This window comes from Apium graveolens, chromosome 11 (genome assembly GCF_009905375.1).
Source record: "Apium graveolens cultivar Ventura chromosome 11, ASM990537v1, whole genome shotgun sequence".
Classification (NCBI taxonomy): domain Eukaryota; kingdom Viridiplantae; phylum Streptophyta; class Magnoliopsida; order Apiales; family Apiaceae; genus Apium; species Apium graveolens.
The window spans coordinates 11166609-11191794 of NC_133657.1; the positions used below are offsets into that span (position 1 = coordinate 11166609).

A 25186-nucleotide genomic window follows, 5' to 3' on the forward strand; every position below is an offset into this window, starting at 1 on the left:
TATTTTTACTTACTTTTTTCTTCTTCTAAAACTCAAGGTAAACTAGCCATTATATAGGCTTTACAAACATATTAAAACTAACTATTACTAAAACTAACCACTACTAATTAATGGGTAAATTACATGTCCATAATTTACTCCATAACTCCACTACTCCACTACCCCACTACTAAACAATTCTAAATTAATATTTTTCTCTAATAATTAATCTATTGCTAAATATCTAATAATTAAATAAACAAATAATTAATAACTAAATTTAAGATTATTCCAACATTCACCCCATAATCTTAAATTTACGAAGCACTTTCTCTTCGCCTGTGATGCACTTCTCACCACCATCAATTTTGATGCACTATCTCATCAAAAACACTTTGGAGCACTTTCTCTCCAAAAACACTTTGGAGCACTTTCTCTCCACAACTCTAAAGGAGTGGTTCTCCCTCGATCAATTGTGTCATCCTTTCTTCATCATTCTGAAATCTACAATTCTTTGCCAGATGCCCATATTTTTTGCATTTGTAGCATTGTGGCTTTCCTTTGTACCAGCAGTCTTTTTCTTCATGTCCCATCTTATGACAATGGTTGCATTGAACTTTGTTACCTGTGCCTTTTGAGGATGAAGCTTTAGCTAATAGCAGTCCCTCATTTTTTCCTCCAATTTCTTCCTCCCTCATTGATCTCCTTTGGTCCACGGCGTGAAGTGAATTGATCAATTCTGAAACAGTTAATTTCGAAAGATCTTTAGTATCTTCAAGTGAGGAAATTTTAGTTTCATACCTCTCAGGAAGAGTCACTAAAAGTTTGTCCACTACTCTTTGACTTGAGAAATCTCCACCAAGTAGTTTGATTTGGTTAACAATGGACATCAACCTACTCCCATATTCCTTGACGCCTTCATTATTTTTCATTCTCATCATCTCAAACTCTCTCTTGAGGTTCAGAATTTGCATCAGTTTGGTTTGTTGATTGCCTTCAAATTCTTCCTTAATTTTTGTCCATGCTTCTTTAGGAGTATCACAACTCATAATAGTTGTAAAGATCTCTTCCGACACAGCCGAATGTAGACATGAAAGTGCCTTTGCTTCTCTAGCCACTTCTTCATCACGTTTTTTGATTTGGGCTACTGTTGGATTTTGTGGAAGAAGGGTTGGCTCAACATCACTCTCGATTGCTTCCCACAAACTCATAGCTTTCAAATATGATTTCATTTTGATAGCCCATGAATTATAATGATCTCCTTTGAATAATGGAATAGAGACGGAGAAATTGTTTGATGCCATGGAAAATATTAAGGATAATATATATATGTATATGTGTATTTTTATAAGAGTTTTATAAGCCCCGGATCATACGGCTCTGATGCCAATGTTGGAAAAACTTAGAGAAGAAAAAGACACCTACATTTTGCAGAGAACTTGTACTGCTATTTTTACTTACTTTTTTCTTCTTCTAAAACTCAAGGTAAACTAGCCATTATATAGGCTTTACAAACATATTAAAACTAACTATTACTAAAACTAACCACTACTAATTAATGGGTAAATTACATGTCCATAATTTACTCCATAACTCCACTACTCCACTACCCCACTACTAAACAATTCTAAATTAATATTTTTCTCTAATAATTAATCTATTGCTAAATATCTAATAATTAAATAAACAAATAATTAATAACTAAATTTAAGATTATTCCAACAGATTCAACTCTCATTAGATTGACTGCTAAGTTCTTAACAACTTATAGTGTAATGAACCTACACTTGTAACATAATCATTCAAATTCAACTCTAGACATGCTTGCTTGTACAAGTTATTCACATTTTCTGCTACTTTACTGATTACTGATTATGTATAAGAGAAGCACCCTTTGTAGGTTTTTAACATCGTACTAAATATAAATACTTTGACAACTAACAGGAAACGAGAAAATCCCGTACGAGGAAAATGTATCAAGTGATCCTGAATTCATTATCTCATGTTTTCAGTCTAATAGCTAAGCGAACAGTAGCCAGTAGGTTAACTGAGGTGTCTCCTTTGGGCCTCACCTTCCTGGTATAAATCAATTTTTTTTTAATTAATATAAATAGTTCAAATCCATTATATGTCAGATTAAATTTTTAATATACCTTTTTTTGAGAAAAAAAATATCTGCTTTACCTATCTCACATTTTTCTATTTTTTGAAAGAAATTAACTATCATCCTTGAAAATGAAATCTCTCCATCTAAATTAGAGTATAATATACTTTTTCCCTTTATTTATTTAAATAAATTGGTGTATAGTGTTTACTTTTAAAAAAAATATATATACTTCGAAAGATCATAGTTTATCTGATTAATTCATATTAAATTTCTAAGTTTAATGTATGTTATATTATTTATATATCTGTATTATTAAAATCTTTAATAAAAATGTTAATGATCTTTACATTATTTTTAATTATAGAGTCAAACTTGAATTTGATTATTATTTTAGTGATTGATTTTTAGTAAAGATCTTTTAAATGATTAAAGTATGCATGATATTGTATTATAATTATTGATACAATATATAGTTAGCATATATGAATAACGAATGAATAACGAATAATATTCTGAAATTCGATTGCTCGATAGATAATATAATATTCTAACTGATATGGCAAATGGGACAGTCTCTTATGTAAATGGGACAGACCTTTTACGAATGAGACAGGCAATGAGACAGTCTCAATTACACTGCAGAAAATAAATAACAGAAATAAAATGCAGAATGCTGAAAACTGAAAAGTAAAAACACCAGAAGTTTTCACTTGGTTCGGCCCCTACACCTAGTCTATGGCCTACATCCAAGTCCCTATGCCAACTAGCATCAACTTTAATAAAAGAACTTACATTCTTTTCCTTGATTACAAATATAGCACCTGAAAGAAACCTTTTCCCAAGCTACCTTGCTACCTAACCCACTGCTATTCCTTAGCCTTCTAGCTACCTTACTATACTTTGAAATCAAGCTTGCCACAACCCGGCACAAAGTTGATATGAATACACGAGTACAAGAATAAACAAATTGATTACAACTCAAACTAGGCTTCTTGTTTGACTGGATATTCAAGAGATATAAAACAAGAATGGTGTTTCAGATTATAAAGATAGAACATGGAATCATTATGTGTAATCTAAAAACATGAGATGTGTCTTCTTAAATAGAATATTCAAGAGAATGAAATAAGAAGAGTTTTTCAGAGAATAAAGATAGAACGTGGAATAAGCACTCTTGTTGAATCTGAAAAACAAGATGTGTATTTATATACACAAATCTAACGGGTTTGATTTTCAAAACAAAGAAGAGATAAGATTGGACAATCTATTTGTTTGAAAATATTTGAATAAGTCTTTGTAAAACAACCCGTTAGTTGGTTGTAAAAGATAAACCTTAGAAAGGATAAGATTAGAATAGTTCAAATAGGTTTATCAAGATAAAGTTTGTTTTGGAGATAAACTTGTTTACCCAGTCAAATAGAATTACACCAAACCCCATCACTTACAACAACTAAGACCCATAATCTGCATTCTCCACGTACATCTTGAATTAGGTCATCATCAGAAATCTGCAAATCAACATTCTCCCCCTTTTATGATGATGACAAAGAGAACAATTGCTCCCCCTATCAAAAACACTTTAAGCTCTGTTCAAGATGTTAGTAACAAGAAAATAGCATATGCAGATTATATCTTTATGCAACAAATATAACAATAAGTATAGAATCAAATGAAATTAGTACATAATCAAAATCTAAAAATAACTCTTTCACCCCCTCAACATCATAAAAGGGACAAAAGAACTAATCAGACAAAGAACACATACCAAGTTCTCGACGCATCAACCAAAATCTATCTTCAGCTAAAGGCTTAGTGAAGATATCTGCACGCTGTTTCTCAGTAGAAATATAAATAAGCTCAATATTACCTTTAGAAACATTATCTCATAGAAAATGGTGACGAACATCAATATGCTTAGTACGAGAATGCATGACAGGATTTTTAGAAATATTAATTGCAGAAGTATTATCACAATAAATAGGAATATTTGAGTAAGAAATACCAAAATCCTGCAATGTTTGTTGCATCCACAAAATTTGAGCACAGCAACTTCCGGCTGCAATGTACTCTCCTTCAGCGGTAGAAAGAGCTACTGAAGTTTGTTTTTTACTATGTCATGCAACTAAACAATCTCCTAAAAATTCACAAGCACCACTTGTGCTTTTTCTATCAACCTGTGACCCTGCATAGTCAACATCTGAAAAACTGATTAAGTCAAAGGAAGAGGAGCTTGGATAAAATAATCCCAAGTCACTCGTACCTTTCAAATATTTAAAAATACGTTTAACGGCATTCAAATGAGATTCTTTATGTTGAGATTGAAAACGAGCACACAAGCATACACTATACATAATGTCAGGTCGTGAGGCAGTTAAATATAACAATGAACCAATCATACCTCGAAATTTAGTGACATCTACAGGTGTACCTTGTTCATCCTTTGTAAGCTTAACTGAAGTACTCATGTACTTGCCTTGGTGAGACATGATCAAGTGCAAATCTTTTGAGTAAATCTTTTATGTACTTGCCTTGGTGAATAAATATTCCTGCATTAGACTGATTAATTTGCAAACCTAGAAAGTACTGTAATTCACCCATCAAACTCATATCAAATTCCTTATGCATACAATCAGAAAATCACTTACACAGAGATTCGTTAGAAGATCCAAATACTATATTATCAATATAAACTTGAACTAAAAGAAAGTTATCACGTTTATGAAAAATAAAGAGAGTTGGATCGAGTGTACCACGAATAAAACCATTGTTCACAAGAAACTGACTGAGACGCTCGTACCAACAGCGAGGGGACTGTCTCAATCCATAGACAGAGTTCTTGAGCTTGTAAACAAAGTTAGGGTACTTCTCATGAATAAAACCCGGAGGCTGCTTCACGTAGACTTCTTCCTTGAGATAGCCATTTAGAAATGCGCTTTTGATGTCCATCTGATAGAGCTTGAACTTCTTGTGAGCTGCAAAAGCCATTAAGATTCGAATAGCTTCTAAACGAGCTACTGGAGCATATGTCTCGTCATAATCGATTTCTTCCTGCTGGTTGTATCCCTGTGTAACCAAACGAGCTTTATTTCGAATGATATTTCCATCTTCATCTTTCTTATTCTTGAAAACCCAACGAGTACCAATGATCTTGGCATCCTGAGGAGGTGGAACGAGTTCCCAAACTTCACAACGCTCGAACTGGTTCAATTCCTCCTGCATTACAACAGACCAGTGTTCGTCTGCAACTGCTTCTTGAGCGTTCTTTGGTTCGAACTCAGCAACAAAAACACAGAATGCACATAGATTATGAAGTCTGCTTCGAGTAGAAATCCCTTGATCTAAATCAGTGAGAAGATTATCTGGTGGATGATTCTTCACAGTCCTAGAAGACTTAGGAAGTTGAATATTACTCATCTCTTCCTCATTAGAATTGTCTGCCTGGAAATGAATATGAGTTGTCTCATTCAAAAGAGACTGCCTCATTTCCGCTTGTGAAGATTTATCCGGAAGAATAACAGAATTCACATTTGAAACACTATCGGGAGTCTTTGGAGAGCCAGAAGATTTATCTGAAGCTTGAGTAGATCCTGAAGAATTGTCAGAAGACCGCGAAGGACCTGGAAAGTCCTGACTGTTCGACTTGTCAGAATGAGACTGTCTCTTTTCAGAATGAGACTGTCTCATTTGGGAATGAGACGATAGATCCGCAGTGTCTTCATCAATTTGAGATATATTCCTTGAGGATTCATTGAACGCAATATTGATGGATTCTTCTACTTTGTTCTTGACAGAATTGTAAACACGATAAGCTTTGCTTGTTGTAGAATATCCCAAGAAGATTCCTTCTGTAGATTTCGCATCGAACTTGCCTCGATTATTTTGAGTATCTAAAATAAAACACTTGGAACCAAATACTCAAAAATAACTAATGTTAGGAGTCCTTTTGATGTGGATCTCTCCACAAAGAAAGAAAAGAAGAAGAAGAAAAGGGATAAGAGAAGAAGAGGATATTTCAAAAGAACACGATCAATCCAGAAACGTGAACTTTGAATCTCAAATTGCTTTAGATCAATCCAGAAACTAAGTAATTCGAATCTAACCTTCAAAACAATCCAATAATTGAAGTTTAGAGGGAAGAAAAACTACTCATAGTTTATCTCAAAACAAAAGTTTTATATCATCCATTTTCTCCCTTAAAAGATTACATGAGAAGGGTGTAATCAATAACAAGATTCGCGACATTCTCCACACTGACAAAGTCTTCTTCTTTAGTTTCTTTTGAAAGAGTAAACTCGTGAAGGGAAGACTTCAATTTCTCGTCTTGTTGAAAAGATTCAAATTCCAAAGCAAGATTGCATACATCATTAAACGAGATATATGGACTTGATTTAACCTTTCGATAAATAGGCAAATTCAATCCACGAATAAATCTTCCAATTTTAATTGTTTCCGTCTCCTCCAAGTCACAAATAAGGCGCAATCTATAAAATTCAGAAGTATACTCGGAAACACTCATAGTACCTTGAGAGAGGGATGTCATCTTTATTATACATTCGAATTTATAATGTAAAGGAATATATTTTGCATGAAGTTTCTTCTTCAGAGATGTCCAAGTCATAATCTTTTCTTTTCCAGATCTAACTCTTTTTGTGATTAGATTATCAAACCACAAGCCTGCTTTCTTTGTAAGTTTAAGCGCTGCAATCTTGAATATTCTCATCTTAGTCCAACCTGTAGAAGCAGAAATCTTGTCGACTTGTGTAACCCATTCAACAAAATCATCTATGCTACCCAAACCTGTAAAATAACCAAGATCTATACCAGGATCATAGACTTCATCACTATCTTTCACCTTAACTAAAATTTTATCCAATTCATCAAACCTCGATTCCGTTGAATTAGCAAGCTTTTGAGTACGTTTATCAATCTCATCCAATTTTCCAAGTAATTTTCAGAGCAATTCATCTGTATCCATAAGAAAAATCTGAATTTTTTTTTGATGAATAGTACCCGTGAACAGTGCCAATGAACCGTTCCCGTGAACAGTACTCGTGAACAGTGCCTTTGAACAGTATTCGTGAACAGTACCCCCGTGAACAGTACTCGTGAATAGTAATTTTTTTAAACCTAGCTTTCCCAACAATTAAGAAATTGGAGAAAAAACCTTAGCTCTGATACCAAATTGATGTGGATCTCTCCACAAAGAAAGAAAAGAAGAAGAAGAAAAGGGATAAGAGAAGAAGAGGATATTTCAAAAGAACACGATCAATCCAGAAACGTGAACTTTGAATCTCAAATTGCTTAGATCAATCCAGAAACTAAGTAATTCGAATCTAACCTTCAAAACAATCCAGTAATTGAAGTTTAGAGGGAAGAAAAACTACTCATAGTTTATCTCAAAATAAAAGTTTTATATCATCCATTGTCTCCCTTAAAAGATTACATGAAAAGGTTATTTATAGGCTTAGACAATAACCCCAACCCAATAGAATTCCAAGAGAAATTCAATATCAACTTAAATTAGCCAATATCTGAATCCTTCCAGGAAACAAATTTAAAAACCAAATCCGAATAGAAAAAAGACAAAAATCAAATATAAATAGGAAAATAAAATCCTAAGTACTTAAAACAAGAAAAACCCTTTCAAGTGAAAGGTAAAAATTTGCAAGCAAAATTCGAATTAATAATTATATAATAATCAGCTACTTGTCCAACTTCATGCATCGCTCCTTTATTCCTTGTTGTCCAAGTAAGCTGCATAACTCATGTTTGCGTCCTCTCCAATTGAACATCACCACGAGCACACATAACCAAATCCAAATTAACATATTCATTCATTGATCCTCATCACCTTTTCTTAAGCAATTCATACGGAGTTTTAAGCAAAATAGGACGAATAAGTACTCTATTTAAAACATAACAGGAAGTGTGTACCGCTTCAGCCCAAACTTTTCTTGGAAGCTTACTCTCATGCAGTAGAGTTCTGGCAGTTTCCTGTGAAGTCCTGTTCTTGCGTTCTACTACTCCGTTCTGCTGAGGAGTTCGAGGAGCTGAGAATTCATGAGTGATTCCTCTTGATTTGCAGAAGGTTATGAAATCCTTCTCGAATTCACCTCCATGATCACTACGAATAGTATTGAGCTTAAAAGAATACTTAGTCTCAAGGTTAGTAATAAGATCCTTAAACTCAACAAAAGCTTCATCCTTAGTTCGTAAAAATAATACCCAAGTAAAACGAGAATAGTCATCAACTATAACAAAAGCATAATTCTTACCTCCCAAGCTTACATACCTTTCTGGACCAAAAAGATCTAGATGAAGAAGCTGCAAAGGGACAGAAGTTGATACTTTATTCTTAGCAATAAAGGAAGTTTTCACCTGTTTTCCAAGTTGGCAAGCTGAACAAGGTTCTATTTTCTTGTACTTCTGCTTTGGTAGACCTCGAACCAGATCATGAGAAGATATCTTCTGAAGAAGATCCATGTGAACATGGCCTCGATGTCGATGCCAAAGATTCTGCTGATCTTGAACAGTAGCAAGACAAATTTCCTCCTGTTGTTCATCAAAATCTAACACGAAAATATTTCCTTTTCTTTTGGCAACTAAATCAAACTCGTTAGTCTTAGTACCAATATAACATACATCTTTATCGAACTTAACCTTATGACCAGCATCAGTAAGTTGACTTACACTAATGAGATTATATTTCAAACCATCAACTAAACGAACATTAGAAATAGCAAACCTGTCATTACCAATGGTGCCTTTTCCAATAATTCTGACGGTGTTTGAATCTCCAAGAGTAACTAAGCCACCTTCCTTGGAAACTAGAGATAGAAACTTGGATTTATCACCTGTCATGTGACGTGAACAACCACTGTCGATGATCCATTTATTTCGCGGAACATGGACCTTCAAGCAAACCTGCAAGAATTGCTTTATCTCTTAGGTACCCACTTAAACTTGGGTCCTGGTTAATTAGTATCACAAATCTTATATAAATGTCTATCTGATTTCTTAATCCACATCTGAACAATATTAGCAGATTTATATCTAGTAGATGACTTATAAGATGAGTTAGAAGGGTGGCCCTTGATACCACATAATCTAGATTCAGATGTAGGGTGGCCAGCTTTGCTACAATCTCGACATTTCTCATAAGGCATCTTATATTTCATAGGAGCTCGCTTATACCCTCCTTGAAATGCATGTTTCTTGATTGATTCACATCCTAAACCTCCTTTATCAAGAGAAGATTTTTGTTATCCAAGAAGAGCATTCAAAGTTCCTTCTCCATGGAAACATTTAGCTAGATCCTTTTCAAGCTGTTCGACTTTCTGCTTTAATTCAGGAACAAGGGGATCAGGAGCACTGTCATCTTTAACAGTTTCTGGATCAACAGATATTGACTCTTTCTTCAAGGCTTCAAGGCATACATCCTTCATCTCAATCTCATTTTTGAGATATTGATTTTCTTCAGTGAGTTTTGAAACCCTTTCAAGTAAGGATTTGTTTTCAGCAACCAAGGCTTCTTCCTTCATGGAGTCATCCATTTCACGAAGAACTTCACTTAATGCTTGTTTTAAATAAGCATTCTTTTCTTTTAATTTCTTAACCTGGACCTGCAAATTCAACATGGATGAAGATATACTTGAATTATACTTAATATTCTGTACCTCATCATTATCACTTGAGTTGTCCTCTAGTCCAGCAAAGCAAAGTTGAGCAATTTTATCATTTGAATCTATCTCCACGTTAGATTCATCATCACTCCAGGTAATTAATGCCTACTTTTTGTTCTTCAGCTTGTAGCAGTCCTTTTTGAAGTGCCCTTTCTTTCCACACTCAAAACAGGTATCCTTGTTTTGATTTGTTTTACTCTCTTTGCTCGGATTAGATTTGAAGTCCTTCTTTGGAAACTGTGACTTCATAGGTCGTTTGGAAGCGTTCCGTTTGGCAAGAAATTTATGAAACTTCTTTGTTAGAAGAGCAGTCTCTTCATCAGAATCATCAGGAGACTCGTCTGCATCTGCATTAAGTGCAAGAGTTTTCTTACGAGGAGCTTCATCTTCTTCATCATATCTGCGTAGCTGATTTTCGAATTCTTCCAATTCACTGAACAGTGTTAGAGTATCCATAGTCGAAAGCAGTATTGAATCCTGCAGAATGGTAACCTTTGGAGCAAACTTCTTTGGCATTGCTCTGAGGATTTTTCTATTAATCTCAGATTGAGGAATGATCCTTTCCAGAAGTGAGATAGAGTTCATCAATGTCAGAAACATCCCTTGAGCATCTCGCACGCTTTCATCTCTTTCCAACTTGAAACCTTCATAGTCACTCATTAGCATACTTAATTTTACTTCACGTACCTTAGATGTGCCTTCGTGGCTGACTTTGATCGTATCCCAGATCTGTTTGGTAGTAGTACATGCTGATACTTTTCTTAATTCTGTAGCTACCATGCCATTGAGAAGTGAGTTCATAGCTTTAGCATTGGAGTTCATTGCATTCACTTCTTCAGGAGAAAGATCTTTGAGAGATTTCGGCTTCCCTTCTTTCATAGGAATTGTAAAACCATTTTCTACAGCATCTATTCGAAAGCATCACGCTGAAGAAAGATTTTCATCTGAAACTTCCAGTCATTGTAGTTTTCAGCACCATGAAACAATGGTGGATAGTTGTTTGAATACCTATCTGGTTAAGCCATGGATCACTAGCAAAATAAACACTAAAAAGAGAATTAAATGCACCTGCTCTAATACCAAATGAAATTCGATGGCTCGATAGATAATATAATATTCTAACTGATATGGCAAGTGGGACAGTCTCTTATGTAAATGAGACAGACCCTTTACGAATGAGACATGCAATGAGACAGTCTCAATTACACTGCAGAAAATAAATAACAGAAATAAAATGCAGAATGCTGAAAACTGAAAAGTAAAAACACCAGAAGTTTTCACTTGGTTCGGCCCCTACACCTAGTCTATAGCCTACATCCAAGTCCCTATGCCAACTAGCATAGAGAATGTATTATATCAACTTTAATAAAAGAACTTACAGTCTTTTCCTTGATTACAAATATAGCACCTGAAAGAAACCCTTTCCCAAGCTACCTTGCTACCTAGCCCACTGCTATTCCTTAGCCTTCTAGCTACCTTGCTATACTTTGAAATCAAGCTTACCACAACCCGGCACAAAGTTGATATGAATACACGAGTACAAGAATAAACAAATTGATTACAACTCAAACTAGGCTTCTTGTTTGACTGGATAAGCTTGCCACAACCCGGCACAAAGTTGATATGAATACACGAGTACAAGAATAAACAAATTGATTACAACTCAAACTAGGCTTCTTGTTTGACTGGATATTCAAGAGATATAAAACAAGAATGGTGTTTCAGATAGAACATGGAATCATTAGGTGTAATCTGAAAACATGAGATGTGTCTTCTTAAATAGAATATTCAAGAGAATGAAATAAGAAGAGTTTTTCTGAGAATAAAGATAGAACGTGGAATAAGCACTCTTGTTGAATCTGAAAAACAAGATGTGTATTTATATACACAAATCTAACGGGTTTGACTTTCAAAACAAAGAAGAGATAAGATTGGATAATCTATTTGTTTGAAAATATTTGAATAAGTCTTTGTAAAACAACCCGTTAGTTGGTTGTAAAAGATAAACCTTAGAAAGGATAAGATTAGAATAGTTCAAATAGGTTTATCAAGATAGAGTTTGTTTTGGAGATAAACTTATTTACCCAGTCAAATAGAATTACACTAAACTCTATCACTTACAACAACTAAGACCCGTAATATTCTCCACGTACATCTTGAATTAGAGTCATCACAAATTTGCAAATCTAACATTTTCGTGTGTGCATGTTTTGTTAAAAAAGAAAGTCAGTCTCAAATCTACATTCTATTATTTATTTAGCAACCTTTGAACTACGTAAAATCAGTTGAAATGTGTTATCTTCTAAATATGAAATGAAATAGAATACATCTTGTAAATATATTTTGGACCTTATAATATTTAGTGAAACCGAACTTTTTTAAAAATAATAATATTTAAGGAATTTGGAAGTTGGCTTATTCCCGCGTCTTAATTTTACACTCAATGAATTTAAGTTTATTAAAAAAATAAAATAAATATTTATATATTTAAAAATTATACAAAAATTATAAATACTGAACCAAGACATTATGTTATACATATTTAAAATATATCTAATAAAATATAACATAGATAGGCGAAAAACATGAGAATATTAAATGTTAACAATAAAATAATTATGAGTTTCGTGTGGTTTCGGATTTTTTAATATATATTAAAAAAATAGATTGAGGCCTATGAATGCATAGTGAATAATAAAAACTTTGGACAAAAATTTTGGGATCGTTATTGTAGGCCCAAAACATACGGACGTACTGAGACAACGAGAGTGAGATAAAAAGCAAACAAGAAAGACCGTCTATTCTAAATATTTGAATAGTATACTTCTCTATAATCAGGATGTGGATTGTTATTCGATGATAGAATAAACGGGCCTTATGTTCGTTTCTATCTATATCCGTCACTAGTCATCACTTTTCGGCCCAAATATATGTTAGGTCAGAGTCATATGACTATTTGGCCCAAATATAGGTTCTCGCAAGAACCTTTCAATTGTTGCATGGCCTTTATATGTTTGGGCTTATTTTCAAATTTTTCCCTCGTCCATTTTAAAATTTAGGGTCGACCACAACTAAGAACTCTTATTATATATTTCAAAAAAAAAGAAAAAGAACTCTTATTATTGTGAGATCCAATCTTAACTATTTGCTCCCACCTATTGATTAGTATATCTAGAAGTGTGACATCGATATTAAGAAAAAGTGTAGCTTAGGGGATAAAAATAACAAAATGAATAAAGTGGTAGAATCTATTAATATTTAAAGTATAAAATGAGTGTAGTGGAAAAAAATCGTAGACGTGAGTGGGTTGTTATTTTTATATTACAAATGTTTATTACTTTTGGAACGTATACAGAGTGACGTTCCAAGAGTGACCTTCCAAAAAGAAAATTGTATGGAATTGAAGGGAATACAGAGAGTATTCATTTTTATACCCTATATTAATATCTCACCATAGATTAATTTTGTATTTTTTTAAATACTTTAACATCATCTTCTTTCTTTTTTCAATTACCTTATGGCTTAGACCCATAAATATCAGACCCACGGAAATTACAATTAGTATGGACATATTTTTAATTTAAATATCACATATATCCAAAATATCCATCATAACCAGAATCGTCAAAACATGAAATGAAAAACTATAAACACTTTTATCACTCAATGGTCGAAATAATCATTGAGTATAAACTGTTTCGAGTAATATTTTTCGTACACATCAAATAAATTATGAAGGATTATACATATTATTTTTTAATAAACCCCGTGCAAATTGAAATTTAAAAATTATACGCTGATCATTACGAAATATTGCTAAAAATGGCTCGTGTCTCGCATGGACTATTATACTAATAGTAGAATTAATAGATAGATAGATTATAAGATAATATTAAAAAATAAAAATCTTGTTTTTTTCTAAGTAAAGAAAAAAGAAGCTGATAAGTTATACAGCCACTTGTATTGTAACGCGTGAGGAACAGGTGCCGACGTGGACTAAATCATGGGTAGAAGCGAATCAGAATCTGGAAGAGCAACAATCCATGTCACCCAAAAAATATCTTCATCCTGCTTCCAACAAATTAATACTACTTGGCCTTCTACGCCACACAACCTCTTCTTCCTTTCACACCCTACACGTGTCATCCTTTCTCACCACTAATTTGCCCATTCCTATTACACAATATCAATAGACCCTTCTACCCTTGTCTCTGTTAATACCACAAACAATCTTTGTTTATTTCCACATTCCCCCTCAACAAATACTTTATTTTACACATCCTCCACCTCAAACTCAAATTCTTCAGATTGTTTTTCTTTGAAGTTGTTTGTAAAATGAAGAAAAATTGTGAGCTATGTAAGGGTGCAGCCAGAGTATTCTGTGAATCAGACCAGGCTCGTCTGTGTTGGAGCTGTGATGCAAAGGTGCACTCAGCGAACTTCCTGGTGGCTAGGCACGTCAGGTCTCTTCTCTGCCACTCCTGCCACTCTCCCACGCCCTGGAGTGGCTCCGGACACAAGCTTGGTCGTACTATTTCCATTTGCGAGCCTTGTGTTAAGCCTCGTGTTTCGAATAATACTGAAAGCCGTGGAGCTAATGACGAGGAATCTGAATCTGGAATTGATTATGATACCGATGAAGATGTTAATGAGCAAGATGAATTGGTGGAAGAGAATCGAGAAGATGGTGAGGATAATCAGGTGGTGCCTTTGTCTTCTTGCTCTTCGGAGAGCCACCGATATCGACCTGACATCGATATCAATATCTCTCCGGAGGGATCAGATGATTATGTAGCAGCAGATCTAATGTCCAAGGTATATTTTTATTATTTTATACTAAACAAACGGTTTCATAAAAAATTAAATATTCACACATCTGTATGTTTACATGAGTTTTTTTTAGTGTATGCGTGCTGATAAAATGTACGGAGACCTTATTTACGATTATTACAGATTTTAATTAGGAAAAATTTCCATTGGACTAATTGTCTTTTCTGTATTACAGGATGATTTGAAAAGTTCATCTCCTCGCCGGATGGATACTGTGGCTGGTAGTTGCACTGTAGGTGATGAAGACTCATACATTCATGACTCTTCATCAATAAGGCCTTTTAAATTGAGGAAACTAGAAGCTAACCGAGTCGGCGTTGCACAGAACAGCTCAAGTTGTTCAAGGATCGGGGAGGCATTACGAACATTCAACCATCGCAAAGACAGGAAAATTCTGGGAGGTGGAGGTGGAGGTGGAGCGCATGAGTGCTTTGATTTGGATCTGAACGAGTGTCCTTCAAATTAATCAGATAGGATGTCTAAGCCTCTTGTTTTGGATTTACAAATGGGCTGCACGTTTGTGTCACTGACAACATGTTAGATTAGCGGAACTAATCCCCCCATGTCACTTGAAAGCTCCTTCATTTTCGATATTAGCTTTTGGATTCAAGAGATTTATATGGAATCGATATGTATATGCACTAGTTTGATCATTTTGATTTTTTTGTTAAACATCCGGATATATAATGTAATTGCCGTTTAATGGCTGCATTTATTTGTTCTTGGTTTCCAATTGCAAGTTATATATGCCAAGTACCATCTGATGCTTGGAGATGTTATATCGAGTTTAGGTTTTACATGTTTTATTTGTTGCAAAACAATGCAGTAAGATATCTCAGATAAGTTTGTACATGAAGAACATGAATTTAAACGGGGATGAACACTAATAACAAATTTTTAGTGTGCTCGGACAGAACTGAACAAACCTAGTTTGCAGTCCTGGTTTAGATTTTGAATTCCATTCTAAGTTATCATATAAAATTGTATAGACAATAACTTCAATATTTTGGTAAAACAATTTTTTTATTGAATATTATCCAAACTATATTATTATTTATTCAAATATGTAAAACTATAGCATGACACATTTAACACCGAAAACATAACGCGAGAATTATATGGATAATAAACTACCACACGTTAAAGAGATGGAATACGAGAGCCGTTGTAATTTGAACTGTACCAGAAAACATACTTTATTGATATAGAGAGTTTTAAAATGTAGTAAAATATATTATCAAAAAAAGAAAATGTAGTAAAATAAATAGAGTACAGTGCAGCATAGTTTCTTGTGAGGCGAGCTACGCTACCATCATGACTACCACATATCGGAAAGCAATGAATTTTAAATATGGTATGTGTAGCAGTAGGCTCCATTTTCAATCATACTAAAACATTTTACTTGAGTGTTACGGTTGTATTTCAAACTCATTACTACCTACATAAATATTTCCTACATTTTTTGTTAATCATCTGAATTACTTATTTAATTATCAGTTCATATTTAATCAGGTCTTAATTGTAACTATTAAAAACAATAAAATCCAATATTTCATTACTTCTATTGATAGTTTCGAAGGCTGTCATAAAATTATGCAATGCATCGTTAAACTGGTACTAATGTACTATTAAACACTGATAGCCAGCCAACCAGCCAGCCTCACACTCAATAAATAATATATATCCACAAATTATTAAGGAAATAAACTTGAACAAATGTGTTAACAAAAGAACTGAATAAATGGACCATGTTGAATCAGGGGGGCTCGTTTTGATACAAGCACCCAGTTTTAGTTTTCAGGAAAAGAGAGTACTAGTTTTTTGGATGGTATTAGTCAAGCATAAAGTTGACTTCAAAAACCACTATTTTAATGTTTATCACATAATATCTGTACTTAATGAAGTTGATGTATATATTGTGGGCTATATAGCCAGTATATTTTAAGTCTGTCGTGGCCATGCATCATGCCATGTGGTGTGGGTGTGAATAAACAGGATATTGTCATTTTGTCATACCCTTCCCCATAAACATGACTTAACACATACATTAATCTCATCTTAAACAAGATTAGTACAAACAACATGTATTATTTTACTATTTCCAATTGTGGCTAGGAATTTTCAATTTTCATCACAATCAAATGTAATATACCACTCGTATGTCCCCATTCATTTTCAAACACATTTCCTTTTTTCTTCTAGCTTAATTTTATAATATAAAAATTAATTATATTTAATATTTTATTCAACTACACCAAAACATTAAATACTATTTAATTTTATCATTTTATCCAATTTTCTTACTTTTACTCAATAATTGATACTTTTTTTTGTACTCAATCCAACGTCTATAATTCAATGGGACGAAGAAAGTAATTTATTAGTAATATAAAAAACAATATTTAATCATAAAGAAGAGATGGTTGAGTGAATAATACAGTAGTACTACTTATTAAAGAAGGTTGGAGTATTGTTTAAGAAAAGAAGTTACGGGTCCACATTGTTTTATCTTTGTGGTTGAGAATTGAGAGATATTTTTTTTGATTTCGTGGTTATTGTTGAGTCCTCTCAACAACTATGAAAGATATTTGTATAAAATGGATGGCTTAGACTTGATCTAAGTTTTAGAGTATAGCATCTTTTTTGTAGAGTAGCGTTTAATTCTTTCCTGTGGATTCTGACTATTCCATGACCTAAAGAATTTTAAATAACAATGTGATATCAATGCAAGTTTTCTTATTCTTGTCTTCTTTGCTTGTGTTCCCTTTCCAACCATACATCCTACATACATGCCGCCTGAAGGCTTAATACACTTGTACCTAGACTCTCCCTGTCTCTATATACTTCTCAAGATCAAATTACAGCCACTGGCTAGTCTAGAGTTTAACGCAAGTTACACATTCGTCACATACATGGGGCAGCAAGTGTGATTATTTCAAAAATTACTATACTTCCTGTACCATTGACCAGGACTCCTTACAAGTTCCAAACCGATTTCATATAATCAAGACATAAATTTTGAAAATAATTTCGTTTAATCAAGTCTCCCTCCACCGAAATCGTCATGTTTAACACAACCGAAGGGTGATAATCTAACAATAATAGTTCAAGTGCGCTTTTAACATTGACACGCCACATTATGTATCAAGCGGTTTTTGCATGGACACGCAACAATACGCATCACTTTACCTAAAATTTTATAAATGAGGAGGCATGTAAAGATATGGATCCCCATATGCATTAACAATGCGTCAGCTGTGAAAGTTCTAGTCTCTATATTTTTGGCACTACTAGTATGTACATTGAATTCTAGGATGATGATGGGCATGGTTGCGAGTTGTAAATATACAGGAATCAGATGGTTTTGGTCCACACCACACATCTTGGTAAAGTAGAGTGAAACATGTAGGTGAAACTTTGTCAGTCTACGCCTCACAGTATTGTCAGTTGTCTTGAGGGGAACCACAAAACTCTCTTCCAAAATCATCTTCAGTTCTATATTGATTGGCAAAGAAGTGATGTTATAAAAGCAATGAGATTACACCACTTTACGTAGGCAGATGAAAGACTTTAACCATACAAGCAAAAGAAGGATGGGACTCCATAACAAACAGACCACACACCACACCAACACCAGCAACAACTTGATTAAAGAAAAAGTTAAGCGAATACTGGCAGCTAAGAGCTACACTATATATACCTACCAGTAACAACCTGCACCTCCCCCAAATTAACAACAAATCAACCAAGACAAACTACTATTGTTTCAGAAAATAGATCAATTTACTGTAAAATTATCCAAATTTTAACTACAGAGACATATATATAGAACTTGCATGCGTAAGAAATTAACTCAACAACACCACCTTTAGGTCTGAAGCTATTAGGACTTGAACACCTGCATGAACAATGACCATTATATCCTCCTTCATCTTGGACTTCTTTCTTCACCTGCATGAAACAGCTGTGTCTTGTTGGGTGGTGATCTTACTTACTGCGGAACTTTGCAACAGCTTGTAACTTAAAATTACTTATTTTATTAAAGTTTAAACTAATAGGAATTTTAATTCTTTTGATGCAGAACAAAATTCTAATATTAATTTGTATTTATTTTAGGTTATTAATGAATAATAGCTTTGAATTTTGATTGTAATTTATTATGTATTAGTTATATTAAATAAATAGATTATTAAGAATATTTTAGATTATAGGAATATAATAAAGAAAATATTTTCTTTATTTGAAGCTATGTTACCCGGACACAAGTATGAGTGTTTGATACGGAGGCATATCCAAGTGTCACAATCTTTATTTAAAAATAAATAAATTAGAGCCCGTGGATATGGATCCGAAATTGGACATGAGTGCGGGGATTCGGCATCTAACTTTTACATAAGTGAAATTATTTCTACTTTTTATAATTTTGTTAATTAGTGTCTTCTACCAAATAAAGTAAACATGTACATAATTATTTATGTCATATCAATAGCATAAATCAAGAGGATAACATGAAAGTAGTAACTTATGGACATCACTCTCTAGAATTAAGATATTGTGTGAGACCTTATAAATCATTTCGAACTAGATTTTTTAAGGTTAAAGTGTCCGGTTTCTAAATGAAGGATCCCACACATCCATGTCATGCCTGGTAGACACATGTATGAGGGAAAAATTCAAGAGTCGGGGTAACGTAGATTTGAAGATTTTCACTTGGTGGCCAGATACAAACCAGATATCATAATCATTCATGACAGGCGTTCGTCCACACCACAAATACCCACAAATACATTTCATAATACTACTACAATCTCCGGAGTATACAAAACTTCAATTTCTCCCCAAGTCCTGACTATTCCTAAGAGAGAAATAAATAACATGAACAAAAAGCTTCGCTTAAACAAGACTTGCTATGAAATTTATAAACTTTATAACTTGATCGCGTATAGAAAAGATATGAGTTCTTAAGCCTAAAAGTAAAACGTCATCAAAGCTTTTGCCAAAGCATCTAAATCAAGTTTACGAGAGACTAATTGTGTTACCACATAACTGCTCCAACTCGCTTTCCAAAATTTCAAACAGATAGTTTTTGGTACGCCTGTAAACCCAAGCTTCAGCATTTCGATCCCAATCGAATCTTGATGGACCACTGCAAGCAAATCATAAACATATCATATAGGGGCCAATAGGTGGTTTTTCTCCAACAATTTGCAAAGCATAATTATACAACTCCAGAACAAATGGTCATCAACTGAACTGCCAGAATATCCAAGCAGATTTATGTCGAACCAAATCCTAATTTATCTAACAATACATTGAGATGCAAGACATTGACATTGCAACATTCCCATCCACGCATACACTACATAAATGATAAGCCCCTAGCATATTTATATATTATTTCTAAAAGTTACTTTAAGTAATTGACGAAGAATTCAAATTTTGGCTCAAGATGCAGATGGGCTTGACACAAAGTAAAGATTTGATTGATAATCAGGTTGAGTACATTAGCCAGGCATGACAGTAGCAAAAAACAACCCGACTTATATTTGAATTTCTGAGTGGATTTTAAGTTTGACAGTCACGGAATATTGAAGAAGACATAGTCTCAACATTGCGTGACATAGTTGCTAAACCATCTCCTAATAACATAACTTATTAAACTTGACACTGGCCATGTGTTTTTAATAATATGTTTACTAGTGTTCTAAAATTCCTGCCCTGCCTGATGATGGCCCAGAACAAATGACTGACTTCGCTTGACCTGCCTTAATTCCAGCAAGCTAAAGTTGTATTAAGCATATGCCTCCACAGTTACCAGCCCCGGGGAGAAGTTTCATAACATCATCAACTTGAAAGCTAAATTCCTGTATTGATTAGTGACAATCTCCAAAATTTATGTTGATTTATACATTTGGTCTTAACTCAATAAAGTAAAATACAAATAGCAAACATAATAATCTCCACAAAGATTTTATGGACTATTTCTTTCAGCAAAATTTATTTGACAATTGAAGAGTTTTTTGAACCAAGAGTTTATAACGGGGACTTTTGAATAGTCCTCCACACTGGACTTATTTTCAAATGAGGTCTTCTGACTAATGTTCCTATTGTGAGAGCACTTCTAACTTAATACAAGAGAATTAAGGGTGACGGTCTTTATGATTGTGATTACAAATTGCATACTTTCACAATGCCCCTCCCCCCTAAAAAAACTACAGCTCTTCAATAATCAAGTTACACTTCTCAACATTGAAGAGTTTATGATTCTCAACTCATAATTACTTGTCCTTTTCAACTTAAATAAGAGTGTGCATGGAAAGGCCAACTGTATTTGGATCATAATCCACAATACACACCCCCTCTTACATAGAAAACAATTTCAAGCAGCATGGAATTGCAATGTGATGGTTGGAAATAATATGTAACTGTGTAAAAAAACATAATTATTTCTCTAAATAACGCAGCACATGCATAAAATATGTGTGTAAAAACATTCAACGACTACCTAAGTAAAGAGTTACTACCTCACAGGCGACGACATCCAAATTTGTCTATTTGGCGTTTGCTTGTTCAACACATACGTTCCCAAATTCCCAAATTTGACAGTTAGAACTTGGTTCTACAAAAAAACAAGCATATGGAACGAGTAAAATAACAGAGACAGTATATTTTGGATAGATAGCCATGTGAATGCAACAATAGTTCTCACCCTGTAATCAATATCAAAACCATCTATATCCATAGAATCCCCAAATTCCTGAGAACAGAAGTACTCGGTTATCAAAAGCGGAAAGGTTGTAAAATTCAATATTAATAAGAAAATACAGTCTTAAACTCAAACCAAACGGAATTTCTGAAAATCATAAGCTATACACCACATAAGAACCTTTTCTTACAAAGGACAACATAGTGTTAATTTCTCTAGATCAATTAGTGACACGGAGCAGATTGCGTCGGGTTATTTGGATAAGTTCGATTAATTACTTTCTTGAAGAATTTTGTCCCTTGCTCCAGCATATTAAACCAGAATCTTCTGCCCTCTAATCCCGTGGCGCGAGGGGTACCTGGCCCAAGGCTTTTAGGTCAAGCTAAACTGGTTTTTATTTACTGAGATGCGTGTTTGGTTATTTTGTGGCCCTTCTATTTTTTAGGAACTATATCTAACTGGACTTTTTTTGTTTCAGGAGAGCTATTATTAAAATGTGACATTGAATCTTTAGATTTCCTTTTATTCGGTATTCTTTCAGTGAACATGTTGTAGAAGATTAATATTGTGGTATTTTGGGAAATCAACGGAGTAGTGATTATTCTGACTTTTATTTAAATTTCTGCTACATCAACGAGGCAACTCAGTTAAGACTTAAGAGGTCCAAAAGAAGAGTGGAGATAAAAGAAGAAGACTGCAGTTGAGAACTGAACTACACCATCATAAGTCCTCTTATACTGCAACTCACCCGAGAACTTTGACAAATCTTCACAATTTGCCTCCCATTCTTTTCAAGAAAAAAAATGAGCAACGATTCTACACTTTTTCAGCAGATAAAAATTTATAATTGTCAATTTATGTTTTTATTAAAAAACGAAGCCCTGCAGATAACTACATAAATGAAACTACAGTGTTTCCGAAACATTTAATATCAATATATCATCCATTTCATTCCAAAACCAGTTATCTTCCAGATAAAGGGAAGTCGTAACGTAAGATTGCTTTACAGATTGTTGAGGGGAATTATTAAACTTCAAAGACTGAGTGAAGCATTAATATGTAAATGAAACACGTAGAAGGAACATCAATTTATGAGTACACTAGTTCAAAATTCAGCGTTTAAGCAAATATTGTTCCGCAAATTCTTATAGAAAATATCGAATCACGAATAACTGTTTTCACCAGAGCGCGAGCCTAAATTTACATATATATAATTCAAAAATGTAAAATACCTCTATCTTCTCAAGGAGATGATGAATTGTGGAATCAGCCAGCTTGTGAAATTCATCCTCCTGTAGCAGACCACTGTGTGCATATTTTCACTTTATCAAACTTACACTAATAATCAAAAGAGAAATAAACAATTTAAATTCCATTATAAAAATTAATATGTAACTTAACATGCCTGTAATCAACAGCTACTGGACCGAGAGAAGCATTGTCGTCTTGACCCGACGGCCCAGAAGAGCAGAAGATTCTAGAAACATAGGGGGCTGATGTGGAATAACAATTAGAAGGTTCTAGAAGAAATTGGGGAGGCGAGAGTAGTAGGGATCGTGATATTGGTGATGATAAACGAGAAGAAAGTGGTGATATTAGAGTTTTTGCTTGGAGGAGCCTTCTCACTGCGTTTAAACGGCCCATTTTAGGTGGAGATTTCGAGGAAATATGTAAATTACAGATATCTACGTTTTTTTTTTTACCTAAGACAGCAATTCCAACATTATACTAGTAGCTTCTTTATGAATAATATAAAATATTAGCTCTCGATAATTTTAGATATAACTAGCTTAAATCTCGTACGATGCACGAGTTCCCGTTAATATTTAAAAAAAATTATTTATCTCATCATATTATAATTTTAAAATATTTATATAAAAATATAATAAGTATAAATTTATAATAAAAATAATTGAATAATATGTGATCGTATTTTAGTAGAATAAGTAAATTATATCTAGTAGTTTAACAATTTAGTAGTTTAACGAATATATATCACTATTTATTTATTTTTTTAATAATAGGATAAGTTATGATCGTAGTTTAATAGGATAAATAGACTATGCCTAATAGTTTAATAATTTAATAATTTAGCAGATATATAATACTATTTATTTATTTATTTATTTTAATAGCCGAAATTAGAGAATAATCATTGAACTATTTTATATCTTATTCCAATTATTATAATATGTTCGTGACATTACCCACGAATGGATTAGTAATTTATATAAATTTAATCATGCAGTTGGAGCGATTTATTCAATTGATTGTGTAGTCGGACCTAATTGATTTGAAGTTGTTGGCTATAGGAAAACTGTTGTAGCCTATAACTGTATAACAACGAATTTATGGAGATTTGATGTAGATATCGTTGGTAGTTGGTATAGTTTTAGATTATTCACATAAATTTAATTATATATTTTTGTTTTTAAAAGATTAATAAGTAAGGATAATCCGATAAATTCAGCGTGTACCAAAAAATAGGTACTATATCAAAAATTTTAATGTTTCGTCTTTTATATAATAATAATATATTTTATATTTTAACTCCAACAATGATTTTTATACTCCTTCCTTATTATTATTATATTAATAAATTTAAAAAGATATGGACAAAAAGTGGAATAAAGAGAGGGAAAATAAAAAGAAGGGAGAGAAATGAATTTTTTATTGTTAAAAGTGTAATATGGAGCACTAGAAATTCCTTAAAGATAAAGAATGAATCTCATGTCTTAGTGATTTCAGTAAGCACTCGGACACTGTTGTAGTGCCATTTTTGTCAAAATTGTTATAATTGAACTTAAAATCTCATATATGGGAGCTGTTGGACTTGCTTTAAAGATAAAAAAAATGAAGGTAATGTCTTAGTAATTTAAGGAAGTACTAAGAACTGTTAGAGTGTCGTTTTGTATCAAAATCTTTATAATTAAACTCAAAAGCTCATATAATGAAGTTGTTGTACTTGTTTCAAACTTGTAACTGAACTGGGCTTTCTTTGGCCCATACTTTGGCATGCAACCTTTTAATGGTTCGTTTGGTCCACAAGACCGTATGAGTTTGGAATAAGTAATCGGGTTAATTTGATATGGAGTTCAGGAATCATTCCTGATATTATGTGTTTGGTTCGATACTGAAATGAAATATGTTTAATTTAAATATTTGTGATTCATTTATTGAATCAATTTTTTATATATTGCATATGTGGAATTTAAGTTGTTATACAACTTACAAACAATTTTTTTTAAATATAAGCGATTAAAAAGTTAAAAATTAAAATATTTCAACATTAATTTATAATTTTTAAAATAATTAAAATATTACTAATTAGCATTAAATAAAAATAAGCATAATTTTATTAAAATTAAACAACATGATATTTAACATATATGTTTTAAGATTGTATCTAACATTATAAATAAAAATGAAATAAGGATATTTAATTTGATACCTCATACCCATCTTTCAAACTCAAGTCCCCCATAGGGTATCAAATCTGATTCCAGATGGGTTTAAGGAATGAATATTGGATTTTAAAAACAGCCAACCAAACATGGGGTATGAGTTTGAAATGAACAAAACTCATACCTGATACTAGAATGAGCTGAACCAAACGACCCTTAAGTTTTAACTGATTGAGTCCCTTTCGAGACCAATTTTGCTGATTCATTACGTGTATAAACTTTTTTCCTGTAAAAAAAATCGGCTATAGCTATATTGGCCTGGTTTGGAAGTTAGCTTTTTGGTACAGAATTAGTTTTTTGAATCAAGTTAGAGGTTTGACCAAAATGAAACCTCTAATATTAGTATTTGGTAGTTAGTCTTTTGAAATAGCTTTTTGTCCTAAAAAGTTAATTTTGAAAAAACTCATTAGAGGAGTGT

At 33.1% G+C, this 25186-nt stretch overlaps 3 protein-coding genes across 3 annotated transcripts; 1 reads left to right on the forward strand and 2 right to left on the reverse strand.

The window, feature by feature from the left end:
- Positions 1-425: 425 nt before the first annotated feature.
- LOC141695340 (uncharacterized) lies at positions 426-1211 on the reverse strand. Its single transcript, XM_074499595.1, has one exon. The coding sequence runs from the start codon at positions 1209-1211 to the stop codon at positions 426-428; it is 786 nt and encodes a 261-aa protein (XP_074355696.1).
- A 12783-nt stretch (positions 1212-13994) lies between these two features.
- On the forward strand, positions 13995-15313 carry LOC141698526 (uncharacterized). Its single transcript, XM_074503232.1, has 2 exons — positions 13995-14583; positions 14774-15313. The coding sequence occupies exons 1-2, from the start codon at positions 14104-14106 to the stop codon at positions 15062-15064; spliced, it is 771 nt and encodes a 256-aa protein (XP_074359333.1). The 5' UTR covers positions 13995-14103; the 3' UTR covers positions 15065-15313.
- A 4046-nt stretch (positions 15314-19359) lies between these two features.
- Positions 19360-22997, reverse strand: LOC141695066 (frataxin, mitochondrial-like). Its single transcript, XM_074499302.1, has 5 exons — positions 22710-22997; positions 22537-22609; positions 21308-21355; positions 21123-21217; positions 19360-19744 (listed from the first exon to the last, which is right to left on the reverse strand). Exons 1-5 carry the CDS (start codon positions 22946-22948, stop codon positions 19615-19617), a joined length of 585 nt encoding a protein of 194 aa, XP_074355403.1. The 5' UTR covers positions 22949-22997; the 3' UTR covers positions 19360-19614.
- Between the last annotated feature and the right edge of the window lie 2189 nt (positions 22998-25186).